Raw genomic sequence first — 13,864 nt, 5'->3', positions numbered from 1 at the left:
AAATGACTTTTTCTTCAGTTGGTTTTAACACATACAAGTTATTTTTAAGTCTAGCAGAACAAATATGAACACCTCTTGAACCAATGAACACTTCATTAATATCAAAGGTTACTTTGTACATATTTTCTATCATACAAGACATAAAGATTAAGTTCCTTTTCATTATAGGTACATAATAAATATTTTCAAGTAAAATGTAAGAATCTCTAAAATATATCTTGAAATCGCCCACTGATTCTGATGAAATGACTACACCCGTTCTCACCTTCAAAGTCATTTCATTTTCTGATAGCTGTGTCCAGGAAGTAATTTCCTGAACAAAAGTGCAAATATGACCAGCGGCGCCTGAATCTAGTATCCAGGTTAAGTGAGAACTTTCCACTAAACATGTTTCTATAACAAGTAAATCAGATTTACCTTGATTTGCCTTTTCAGCAAGATGTTACGGGCAGTTGTGTTTCCAATGCCCGTCTTCATTGCAATGGAAATATTTTCCTTTTGGTTCTTTCTTCTTGCTATTCTTAGTAGGGGTTTTCTTCTTCCCTTTTCCTTTCTTCTTCATTTGGATACTCTTATCCTTTGAAGATGAAACATACTTCTTTTTCTCTGAAGGTTTCGTTCCAAAGGAAGATCCCTTCATAAACTTCTTTTGTGAAACAACATTTGTTTCACTTTCCTTATTTTTCATTAAGAATTGGTAAGTTTGTAGTTCATTCAAAAGAGTAGTCAAATTGTAATCAATCTTATTCATTACAGCGTTAGTACGAAATGTTAAAAAGCTCTTCGGAAGAGATTTCATTATCATACTAACTTAACTCCTTTCATTTATGACAGCGCCATGAGCTTCCACAATGTTGAAACGGACCATCATGTCCAGGACATGTTCTCTAACAGAGGTCCCCTCTTTCATGCGGAAGTTATAGACGTACTTAATAACCAAAGCCATGACTCGAACTCTTCCCTGAGAAATTTTAGTTTCAATAAGCACAAACTACTAGCAAGTAAAGGGGACTCTTCCAAGTAATGATGCTAAAAGAAACAATGAATAAACATAAACTCTAGCAAAAGAAAATATGATTGAAGGAATTTTCTTAAGAACAATAATCAGCAAGTATTAAGCGCTTCCCAAAGCTAATAGATGCGTAATCAAGTTCGACATTGCTAAAAAATAGACAAATTCTATTAGACTTATGCATCTAAATCCAATTTTAGCAAAAAGTAATAAAGTATCGTATCTCTTTATTTATTTGCAATGGCATATTAGTGAGTCAAAATAGATGCTACCGAGGGACAGTCAATATTCCTTCACTAAGTAAGAAAATCTTGACCAAATACATCTCCAGAGTAACTCTTATTCCTATAGTCATTTAATTATCGTTTTCGGTCAAGAACTTATTAACACTTAGTAACTCTTGTACATGTGACCCTCCATTTTCAGATTTCATAGAATGGTATTAATATGCCCTCGAATTGGAAGACAATGTTCAAGACGGAACTACGAAACCTTATTCATTTCTGAAGCTTGGATTGTTTCAAATCCTATCTCATAACCCTCCGAGGGGATCATCGTGGTTAACGACTAGCTAGTGCCGCCTAAAAACAACAGCAGACGCCACATAGGAATCTCACAGTTCAAACTAATGGAATAGACCATAGGATATATTGACACATTTCCTTCACCCACTTACTAGGAACTACTTCCCCTATTCACCTTATTATTGACCCATGTAAACACTTTCCGAATGAAGTAGTCGAGGTAAAATCGACACAAAGTCGAGCATGGATCTCACTGTGTGAATTCTTAGGGACGTGAGAGCTAAAAACAATATATCATATATATTGTTAATCTCCCACTAAAATGTTCTAAATGTTTGGGTATACTTTTACTTAGGTATATTTCGACTATAAACATCCTAAGTCTACATGATTTTCTAAACATAACTTTTATATTTGGATTTAACCTACGATGTCTAGGTGATAAAATCATTTTATTACCTCACACCGCTAACGCAAGCTCATAAAACCAGTTAACAATGCTCAATTATTCGACCATAATCCCCAGGTAGGAGGTGTTCCGTTGATCGTCAACTTAAATACCTTCAGCCTTAGACAGGATTATATACTGGTTGAGTTAGTAATCCTATTTTATAAGATAACGACCTATTTTAACTATTAAAACAAGTTGTTAATCTAAGAGAGCATGCTACTTATCTCTGTTATGGATTTTAATGTCTAATCCAATTTTATAACAAAGTATAAAAAAAATAGACATGATTTCCATCCATAACATTCATCAGAGGCATTTAAACTTTAATATAACACTTATATTAAATTTTAGAAACCTAATCATGCATACTATATATTATAACTAACTTTTAACATATGATTATGCATGCAACATGCTTTCCTATGGTGGGACTTTAAATCTACATGGCATATTATATGCACATATATGTTTAATTTAAGTATAACATACATCACATGTATAAAATATTTAAACAACACCGATATGGTTCAACTTTGCCATCCTAAGCAAGCAAATTTAACTAACTATTACAAATAATAATTAAAAATAGCTCCAATTTGAATCTGGACTGCCTGACCCGACCTGAACCACCCGAACCGGCTCTCCAAGGCTCCAAATGAGGCTAAACTGGTCAATAGGCCATCAAATCGGTTAAACCGATTTCTACCCGCAAACCGGCTCCATCACATGAACTGGCAGCTGACAGTATTGAAGTAGAGCCTCTTACTTTTAAGGAGACAATTTTATCTGACTCAAAGGAACAATGGAAAGATACTATGGAAGCAGAGTTGTTCTCATTGCAGAAGAATCAAACATGGTCATTGGTTTCAAAGCCTCCTAATCAGAGACTCATTCAGTCAACGTGGATTTATAAAATCAAACCAAGTACAGAAGGCTAGGCTGGTAGCTAAAGGCTACACTTAGAAGGAGAGAGTTGACTTTCATGAGATTTTCTCTCCGGTGGTGGGGCATTCGTCTATTCGTTTAATTTTATTTATCGTTGTTCAGTTTGATATGTTGATTCAATAGATGGATGTCACCACAACATTCCTTTATGGGGAATTGAAGGAAGTGATCTACATGGCCTAACCTAAAGGCTATAAGGTGAAGGGAAAGGAAGACATGGTTTGTCATCTTCATAAGTCCATCTATGGACTAAAGTAATCGCCGAGACAGTGGTATATAAGGTTTGACGCCTTTATTTTCAAGCAGGGGTTTCATAGGAGCTCATATGATGTATACGTGTATTAGAAACTATCTCAGAAAGGTATGTATATTTATCTACTATTGTATGTAGATGATATGATCCTGGTGCCTAAAGATTATTCTAAAATCTGTGAACTCATGAACCAGTTGATTAGTGAATTGAATTTGAGATGAAAAGATTTAGGTAAAATGAAAAAGATTCTGGTCATGGATGTGAAAATAGATAGGGAGAAAGGTTTATTAACCATTTCGCATGAGAGTTATGTGCATAAACTATTTTCGACGCCCTTAGCATCTCATTTTAGACTTTCTGTGTCACACCCCATTCCAGATTTTCCTTCACTTCTAGAACAAAGCGTGAAGACGTTAAACGTCACTTCTCTCTATGACATCTAACATCCCAACTCTTAACATATCCTGTACTCAAGATCAAACCCAGACTTCTAAACCCATTTTCAAAAAATAATCTATGTTCATTGACAGAGATTTGGAATTTGATTCAGTTAAACCACAATACTGTTTAAATAGATTTACAGACCAATAGTAAGGATTATTTTGAACAAAACCTCCCATACATGTAACTCACAAGTTCTAGTTGTTCTGGAATACTCTCAAATATATGCACAAACAATACAATAGATGTTTAACAATACTAGTGGTGTTTAACGGCTCAGCAGGCACCAGGAACTTGTCGCAACCTGGGGGTGGGGAAAAACATAAAACATGGAAAGCATGAGCTAAAGCCCAGTAAGTGGTAGTTTAACATAAACATAAGCTATCGCTTTCTAAATCATCAATAAATTTTATCAAATCATTCGGTAAACCTTTGAAAAAAGTATAAAAGATTCAACAACATCTCAAACACATTAGTAAACAAAAGTGGCATGATCAACTCTCATAAGCACATTATTAAGCATTCAGTTGTTATCAGAAAACCATACCAACTTTGTACCCAAATACTCGTTTACAACAGCGGGTTACTCTGGACAATGAATGCTCCACGCGGTATAAACCAAATCACAAGGTCATACGTGCATGTAGAGCTGCCTTAAGGCTAAGCATAGATACACACCACAAGCCCAGGTTACTCTGGACTCCCCGGTATACTCTGGCCACATCTGACCCTGGTGGTAGCCCCCTGATAGCCTGGGTAACGCTATAAACGCAGGTTCCTCTGGACTTCCCAGTATACTCTGGCTACATCTAACCCCGGTAGCCCCCTGATCGCTTGAGCGATGCTACTGAAACACATTCAAGAAACATGGAAAAATAACCATCTCTCGGGTACAAGAATTAGTAGTTTGAAACCATTTCCATAACCGTTTAACAACCTTGATTCTACCATCAAGAGGTTTTTCATAAAAACCATACAAATCACAAGTATGTAAACTCTGATTTCAAACTACATTTTGATAAATCAAGATTGTATAAAACCATCGTGAGTTTAGAAACCATGATTTAAATATTTTTTAAATATCAGTCAAGTAAAACAGATCATGCCATCACATTTCATAAATCATAACATACTATAATATATAATTAGTTTTATATCAAAACATTCAAAAAAAAAAACCACTCACTGTTAATCGGTTCCTCCTCATAATTTCGGTTTCTCCATCTCCCATTTATCCTGAAATTATATTGATAATCCTCTAGTTATCCTGAACGTAACCATAATCCAATTATTTGAAAATTAATCTTCAAGTATAACCAATTTCACTTAAACTTTTTTCAAATCCTTAATTTGATTCAAGGTAATGTTTGATTTGTAATTTGGTCCTTCAATTGCTCTAAAATTAACTCAAGACCTTAAAATTAATCTTCAATAAAAACTAATTCTATTCCAATTTTCCTTAATTTTTCTCATTAACCTAATTAGGGTTTACTTTAAATTAACCCCTTAATCAACTTCAAAGTTGACTTAAGATCTCAATTTCTTTAAATTTAAGGTTTAAGGTATCATAACAATACCAATTAGATCCCTAATTATGAGAACACTTAATTAACCTAAAACTGATTTTCCAACTTTTAATGATGGACAATAGATGACAGACAGAAGTCAAACAGGAAAGTCAACTCTTTCTTCAACCTCCAACCCAGAAATTTCCAGATTTGACCTCTGTTTTTCCGGTGAGCGTTTCAGACTTAAATTCATCATTTTCGGCCATTTAAAGCTTAATTAGCCTATACAAACCTTTTACCCATCCTCTTAATTAACTTACCTCAAAGTTTGGACGTCCGAATTGCCCTAGAACTCCTGGGATCGACCAATCTTTCAACAGTGTCCCTGTTTTCCCGGCGAGAAGTTACAGAATTTTTAGAGCTTAAAATCAGAAATTCCAGCCAATAACAATTAAATAAAAGACCATGGAACTCTAGAAGGACCTTATAAGTAACTTACCTTTAAATTTGGAGCTTCGAATTAGCCTCTAACTCCACGAATTTGCTAAAAACCCGAGCATTCTCTGTTTTCGTGATAACTCTAGCGCTACTGTTTTTCTTCGTTTTCCTTACTTCTTCGGCCAAATTTCTTCAAATAAAGCCTCCTACGAGCTTCTTATTTACTTCCTATTTAATTTTCTTTTATTTTGCCCAATTTTCCCTCACAAGAACGCCCCTAATTCGAAAACAACTTTTTCCTCTTCTTCACTCGGCCAAACTCAGAAAATTCGCAATTCCCTTTCTCTCTTCAACTTATGATTAACCCTTAACCTCAAAGCCATCTAATAAGAAATTTCAATAGAAAGCACCTAAATTTTTCCAAAATCTCTCAAATTCTCTTTTTTCATCTTCCTCACAGTTCTCATCATGTTTTTCCCCTTAAATTTCCTTTGATTTTTAGCTAGCTTTTCCCAATAAATCTTCAACAAGCCAAATTTACTTTTAAAACTCATAAATTACCAAAATTTCACCACATTTCAAGATGTTGACTTTTTTTACTTTGACTTTGACCATTTGACCATTTGACTTTTAAAATTGACTTTGACCTATCCTGAGCATGCCAAATTCATCATCGAATTTACTTTACATGCTTAACTAGGTTTGTTACTTCAAATTATTCCTCCAATCCTTATTTCCTCTTCCTAAATGAAATCAATCCAAATATTTTTATTTTAAATTATAAATCTTAACAAGAGATCCACATCAAACTAGTCCCGAGTTCAATCTCAAATATGTGCTTGAGGGTCCTAAGAAAGATTAGAGATGTCTAATAGGCGTGATGTATCTGATGATTTGTGCTTCGATATTGCTTCGATATTTAAAGGGAGTGCAATAATTGTTAGAAGGCTTCACAGACAGATTATGCTCAAAAGAAGGTCATGATTATGCTTAAAAGAAGGTCGTTATCATGTATGATTAATTGTTGCTTTGTTGCATGAATTTCATTTTATCAAAGAAGTTGTTGCTCAAAAAGATGTTAAATTGGTCAAGGTGAGAATTTGTTAGATATAGGGAGACTAGAGAATCTAAGTGGACTTTTATTAGGGAGATTAGAGAATCTGGCATTTAAATAACAAATTATTTAAGTAGACTTTTATTAGGAAATCGGTGGAATTAAAGGTTCGATGGCAAACTTGTAAATATGGGCGGATGGCAATTTTTAAATAAATTGAATTTCTTCACTTTTTAGGGCTCCATCGTGTAAGCCATACGAGGGGCAAAAAAAAAATTGGGGCAGCCGCAATACACAACGCACTTAGAGGGAGAGAGAGAAGGAGACGACGAAAGACTTGGGTGATTCCAGTTTCGATCGACGACGCTGAAAAAGGTGGCATTCCGACGTGGGTAGTCTCCATTCGTAGGTGGTTTTTCCAGCATGGGTGTTCTCGGTGCGCTAGGTGGTCTGTTCGGCGCGGGTCTCCGACGATTGGATGTCCGTGTTCAGCGTGTGGGTAAAAATCGATCTGCAGGTATGTTCCGGGCGTGTGGGTCTCAATTTCAGAGCTATCTTAGTGCACAAATCTCTCTCGGTAATAGTGGATGCTTTTGACCGGCGGTATAGTCGGTAGATAAATTACAGATGGTTGATCTTCTTGATTTTCTGTAATTTGTAATCTCTCTTAATAAAATTGATTGGTTTTCAAATTGGTTTATTGGTCAAACCACCATATATATTCGTTCTGTTTTTGTCGCTAATTCATAGATCAATATGGAACAATTCAAGACCTAGACCAAAGTAGAGGTTTTAGAAATTTAGAGACCAAAAAAAACTTGTTAAAAATATATTTCATGTGTAGGATTCTCTCTCAATTGAAGCAGAGCATAGGATTAAAGTTTGGGAGAATTCAGAACTCCTCTATTTATAGAGTTCTAAGTATTCCTCTATTTATAGAGTTCTAAGTTAGGTTTTGTGAGCATGGACTTTGTTGGTCTATGGACCTAACTCTTCTGGCCAACTAATTGGATTTAAGACCTATTTGCCATTTGAATCAAAATAAGCCTAATTTTAAGCTCAATTGAACTTTAGCCCAAATCTTAATAATTAATTAGACCAAAATAATTAATTTGATTGAACGGTTAAGACGAAAATGCATTACATTATCAGGTTTGACCAATTTTTGTCTTTAATTCCAGTCCGGGACACATGTCAACTTTTTAATTAGTCCCAACTTTGATGATTTGTAATTTCATCATTAATTTGAGAAATGATGTGACAATTTGTAATTTATTCTTAAATTTCTCATTCAATCGGGCTTTTGAAAGTTAAACTTGATTAATTACAAAAAAAAAATGGAAAATTAATTTTTTAAAAAATAAAATACCAACTGTTTTCGTTTAATTGGCATGTAAATTTTCTTTTATTTGAATGTTGGATCTTTTCTTGTTGACTTCGTTTGGACTGATTGGTTTTGTTATGGAATGTTCTGCAGCTTACCTTTTTGGTATTGATATTGGTTACTTTGTCTGTCCCTTCCTTTTAGAAGTTGTTATAAAAGGAAGTATTAAAACCGATTGAAGGTAGGTTTTTGGATATAGACGTTCTTCTTGTGCGATTGTTGCAGAAAGAGTAGAAAGAAGCGCTGCTAAATTTATAGAAAGGGTATGTGATTCTTGAAAAGAAGTGAGTTTAGGGGAGTTTAAACATGCAAGATCGAACAAGCTTCTTCTAACTCAAGGGGAGCCTGAATTGTGAGAAGATCTTGAGAGAGGTGACATCAAGTTTAGGGGGAATCTAAACAAAATACCTATATAAAGTTTACTATATTACATGATAGTAGTTCTATTAGATAAGTAGTCTTCCTTGTAAACTTTTGAATATTATTATCTTCTTCTCATTTCGGTTCTAAGTCCTTAGATGTACGTAAAGTTATATCAAACTGGATTAACATCTTGTGTGTTATTTTTCTCTCTGTTTATCTCTGTGTTGGTTCACTTGTTAGCATCATTGTAACCCTCAACGTTCCTTTTATTTTTTACTACTGGTACATTTTCTTTTTCACCAACATTAAAAACTAATTATATATTTTTTTTACGACCATTACAAAGTGAAAAAGTGAACCATCCGCAATTTTAATACCTTTCTATTAAGTTTAGGCTTGAATTCGAGTTATTATATGTTTAATTAAAATAAATATGAGTCAGAAATAAAAGTTAATTCATACTTTCTTGTTGATTTTTTCATTGGAAAATTTATATCCTGAGAAGAAAAATACTGAGTTCAGGTCCTCCATTACCATCTGGATTCATCATGTAAAAAGCTTCTGAGTCACGGCTACCTACAACTCGCTCATAGTTTGCTCTCATGTAAAGTAACTCGCCCTCTGACCTGCTACCTTTTCGGCCGTCGTCCACCACAGGAATAACTCCAGCACCGACCGACACACGTTGCACGGTGTTCAGCACGTACCACTCGAACTCTCCACACACGCGCAACGTTGAGTGTCCACACTTTCTACCATTGCAATACATAGTCCATCTCGGCTCCTCAAACAACTTCCTTGGACGACTCTCTATTAAGAATACAAATTGTTAACATGAACATGGTTCAACTAGCATAAAAACCTACACGTGAATATTTTTCTAACTCACATATTATTAGTTTAAATACAATACTAATAATTACCCATCAAATCTTAGGCTAATTTTCTAATCTAGAAATGAGTTAGAGAGGAATTTGGATAATTGTAATGGTCAATAAATTGCCCATATTATTCCTCTTTATTTGATTTTGTATTAAAATTAAGAATATGTTATAAAATTTTAAACTTTCATTGTTTTATTATTTAGTCTTTCTATTTTGATAATAAGTTACTAAACTTTTTTATATTTTATATTAAATACGTTTATGTTTAATAAATAATTAAGACCAATTATAAAACACATAAATAAAAGAATCGATAAATTAGACGCAAAATTTGAAATATATATATATATATAAAGAAAAAACTAAATAGAAATGACAAATACATGCAATTCTAACTCAAAAATAAATTTAATATAATGTTTTTAGATTGGATAGTAATTTAATACCGTTATAGGCCGGTGCCTCAGATTCAAGGGCGATGCGGACCAGACCGGAGGACATTTCCTTGACTAGGAACGAGGTAGACGTAGCCAACTCAAGCAACAAAACCGGCTCGGACCGGGGGTCGAGCTGGACCGCAAAGGTGACGTGGCCACGGCGGCGGCCAAAGAGAGTTCCAGTGACGACTCTCCGGCCAAGAGAGGAGCTAACGGAGAGGTGGGTGGGGATGGAGAACCATTTACAAGTGGGAACGGAGAGAAGCTTGAGAAGAGAGTGGAGGAGGGTGGAGAATTTTGATCCGGCCGCCGCTTGGTGGTGGTGGCCATGGTGGCCGGAGTTTTTGTGGAGGAGGAATCTTCCGGAAAAGTTGTCTGGATTGGAATATTCCGGGGGGAGGTTGGAGGAGGAGAAGGATCTGAGGTGGTGGTGGCGATGTTGGTGGTCGGAGATGGAAGATGGGATTAGTTTTGTGGAGGTTTTAATGGCGGCCATGCAGCTTCTTGTTCTTTGGAGTCCTGTCATGGCGATGAGAGAGAAAAAGAAGAAGATGAAAAATGATAGATTTAGTGAAGAAGAAATGGAGAAAAAATCTTCATTTTGTAGAGAGAGAAAGGAAGAATAAGAAGGATTAGGGAAATGGTGGGGGAAAAGAAGCAGACAAGGGTTTATGATAGTGTTGGGAGTTGGCCATTAAAAAGGGAAGCCATGGAGGCTTTGGAGTCATGATCATCATTTTTGTGGACAATTCACAATTTTTAATTCCTTAATGTTCCTCGTGTGTTTGTTTGTGTCTCTATGTATCTGTACTAAATTATTTACTACTGCTATTTGATACCTTAAAATTAAGTATTAATTCCTTTCTTAACTTTTAATTTTATTACCAACCAAAGCATAGTTCAACTGACATAGTATTCATACATTTTAATTATAATACCTTTAAAAAAAACTTTTAATTGTACTGATGTGACTAAAAAATACTTAGTTCCATCTTTGATTGCACTTATCTCTTTGCATTCCATCAGAATTTGTCACATGATTAATTCTTCTAAGTATTTTAATTTATTGTTTACGTGTGTGGTGAGAGTAGGATGCAATAAAATTGAGTATCTTAGCAAATATTTTAGTTGGTCTTTATGTATCCTTATGTTGTCACTCATACTAAAAAAAATTAAAACATTTAAAAAATAGAAAGATTTATCACATGTCAAATTATGATTGGACAATTTGATGGAATGCACAAACATAGATAATGCTCATTGATGCACTTAAGAAACCGTTTTGTTTAAGGTTCTATTAATATCTGAGAATAAAAGATGACTGGGAATAACATGTTTAGAAATAAAAGATGACAATATTTTGTTGTGCATAGAAAATACTATTAAAATTTTATCAACAAAATTATATTTGTATTTAATTTATGAACTTAAGCATAACATTCTTATATAATTTTAATAAATTAATTAATTATATAATAAATATCATTTAATATATTGACAGAAACTAATTGATTAAGAATCCCTAATAATTTTGGTTATAATTTGAAAAATGAGTAATTTATAAGTAAAATTAAATAATTATTTTTCATTAATTAAATTTCAATATTTGGAATTTAAATTTTCATTAAATGATATGAAAAAAAAAGTATATTTTTAATAAACAATATATTACATAATATATTATATAAAAATGATAAAAATGTGATAAATATATGATATGTTAATAATGGATACTAAAAAAAAAGTTTCATAAATATGAGAATGAAATAAATAATTAAATGTTATGTTAATAAAGGTGTTTTTCTGTTTTAATAGTATTGATGATATAAATTAAAATTAAGAAAATGGTTAAATATTGTATAAAATACTCCAAAATTAAACTTTGAAGAACTTTATAAACCTTTCAACTTTATTGGAGTTGTTTTAAGTTTTTGTGATGTTTAAAGGGTACCATAAGTCACCTGGATTGATATTTTCAAGATTTTTTTTTTTTTAAGAAGTACGTAAGTGAAGACACAATATTTTGAAAAGAAAAAAAATAGCACGTAACTATTTATAGGGAAAAAAAATAAATAATTTTAAAGAGTTACAATCAAATTTGCCTCATCAAACTCTTTCCTTATGTTTATAGATTTTTAAATTGGCTGGATTGCACCTTAATTTTTTAATCTAACAACTTTAAATAACATTTCATCTTAATTCAATAATATATTATATCGGTCTTTTTATTCATTATTTTCTCTTATTTATAAAAATGATATTTTTTTAGAAAATTATTTCTCAAAAGATTTATGATCTACAATAATTTTAAATTCGATTTTGTGTCTATGAGGCATGATTTTTTTCAATTAAGTTGTATAATAACTGTTGTGCTATCTAGATCGAACAATGTAAATATTGACATATACAAAGATAAGATGTATAATGATTTCGTCTACATTACTTGACTTGTGCCTGTTTATACTGTTTGTTATGATTCAATATATGTATATATACACACATTAAATCAATCTATCACTTACTAACCTGAGTAGCATATCAAGGGACAATAATATAGTACCATAAAAGATCAACTATTGTGTCAAATGGAATGAATAACATAGTAACATAAAATATTTACATTATTTGGATACTTTGGATTTTGTCAAAGGAAATGTGTAATGATGGTTTATCATTGCGAACATAGGTCACATATCGATATACACAAAGATAAATAATGAATAAATATAATAAAGAATTTAACTCACACTATAATTATTGGTATAGGAACTACTTATGAAGATTTTATAAAGTCGTAAGGACTAAATTTTAAAAACTAATGGAGATTAAATTCAAATTTAAATTTGGACCAAATTTATAATTTAACCTTTTAAATTTATTCAAGGCGAAAATTTTGTTTGAGTTAACATATATGAAAACAACAATTAATAAAATACAAGAAATTGACACACACATATATATTAAGAATTGAATAGAAATTTCAAATTTTTATTTTTTGGTATTTCAATTAGGGTTGTTTGCAAATATAGCAAAATGAGTAAGTTTATTTTTACAAACATAGTAAAATTCAGTGATAGACACTGATAGATACGATAATCATTACACTGATAGACGGTGACATATTGTTATATTTGAAAATATTTACGACTAATTTCACAAGCAATTATCCTTTCAATTATTCAATTTTTTTTTTTTTTTTTGGTATTTCAAATATGATTATAAATGATGACATATTGTTATATTTGAAAATATTTACGACTAATTTTGCAAATAATTATCCTTTCAATTATTCAATTTCTTTTTTTTTTCTTTGATATTTCAAATATGATTATTGAAAAATACAAATTGGCTAGAAACATTTTGACCCTAATACATATATATGAAAGTTTAAATCACATATGTTCTACTTTTGAATGTTGTAACTAGATAAATATATTTTTAAAAGTACAAAGTATTTTTGAAACTTTTTGTTATAAAATTTAAATATTTTTAAATATTTTTTATATTTAAAAAGGTCCCAATTTTCTTTTATATTAAAATACAAAGCTATTTGTGTATAGCTTCATTAATCATGAAATTTAAACAATATATCTAATATATCATTTAATTTTTTTAATATTATTATCTTATCGATCCTTTATCCACCAAATTAAATATTTATGATTTGTTGAACATTTTGAAATTTCAAAACTTGAAATTAAATATAAAATTAAAAGTTTATATATTTATTAACTAATTTAAAAGTTTAAAAACTTAAACTTTAACATAAAACTAATCGTAATGGATTGAATATTTTGGTAATATAAAGAGTACAAAATAGTTGTTGATCGGTAATATCCATGTATTATTATTTTTTAAAAAACAAATCTTAATGTAGGTAATATAAATTGATGTCTTTTGAATTGACTCTTTGATCAATGATCACATGAATTTAAAAAAAGAAAAAGAAAAAATAAAAAAACCACGGTGTATGAAAATATAATTATTCGTATCTCTTGATGTGGACCGTTGGATAAAAAATTACATGAATGTGAAAAGTAAAGGTGTGGAAACGTGTGGTTGAGATTTGAGATAGAAATATATATAATTTCATATAAAATAATGATTATCCAAACGAAAATGTCTTTGCACGCTTGTTCGATGTGATCTCACCACTGTCCATATTTTAAT

At 31.8% G+C, this 13,864-nt stretch overlaps 1 protein-coding gene and 1 long non-coding RNA gene across 2 annotated transcripts; one reads left to right on the top strand and one right to left on the bottom strand.

The window, feature by feature from the left end:
- The first annotated feature begins 6,874 nt into the window (after positions 1-6,874).
- LOC120069747 lies at positions 6,875-8,573 on the top strand. The gene is made up of 2 exons (XR_005479658.1): positions 6,875-7,143; positions 8,104-8,573. It is a non-coding gene; the product is annotated as an uncharacterized LOC120069747 (long non-coding RNA).
- Positions 8,574-8,769: 196 nt separating this feature from the next.
- Positions 8,770-10,409, bottom strand: LOC120069746 (protein MIZU-KUSSEI 1-like). Its single transcript, XM_039021538.1, has 2 exons — positions 9,704-10,409; positions 8,770-9,183 (listed from the first exon to the last, which is right to left on the bottom strand). Exons 1-2 carry the CDS (start codon positions 10,218-10,220, stop codon positions 8,864-8,866), a joined length of 837 nt encoding a protein of 278 aa, XP_038877466.1. The 5' UTR covers positions 10,221-10,409; the 3' UTR covers positions 8,770-8,863.
- Between the last annotated feature and the right edge of the window lie 3,455 nt (positions 10,410-13,864).

The sequence above is a fragment of the Benincasa hispida genome, unplaced genomic scaffold (assembly GCF_009727055.1).
Source record: "Benincasa hispida cultivar B227 unplaced genomic scaffold, ASM972705v1 Contig579, whole genome shotgun sequence".
NCBI classification, from domain to species: Eukaryota; Viridiplantae; Streptophyta; class Magnoliopsida; order Cucurbitales; family Cucurbitaceae; genus Benincasa; species Benincasa hispida.
Note: the sequence above shows the minus strand (reverse complement) of the source record. Positions and strands in the feature narration are given on the sequence as shown.

Coding starts and splice junctions, on each gene's coding strand:
- LOC120069746 (XM_039021538.1), bottom strand. CDS start 10,220: ATGACAGGACTCCAAAGAACAAGAAGCTGCATGGCCGCCATTAAAACC. Junction 9,184..9,703: donor TGAGGCACCGGCCTATAACG/GTATTAAATTAC, acceptor TATTCTTAATAG/AGAGTCGTCCAAGGAAGTTG.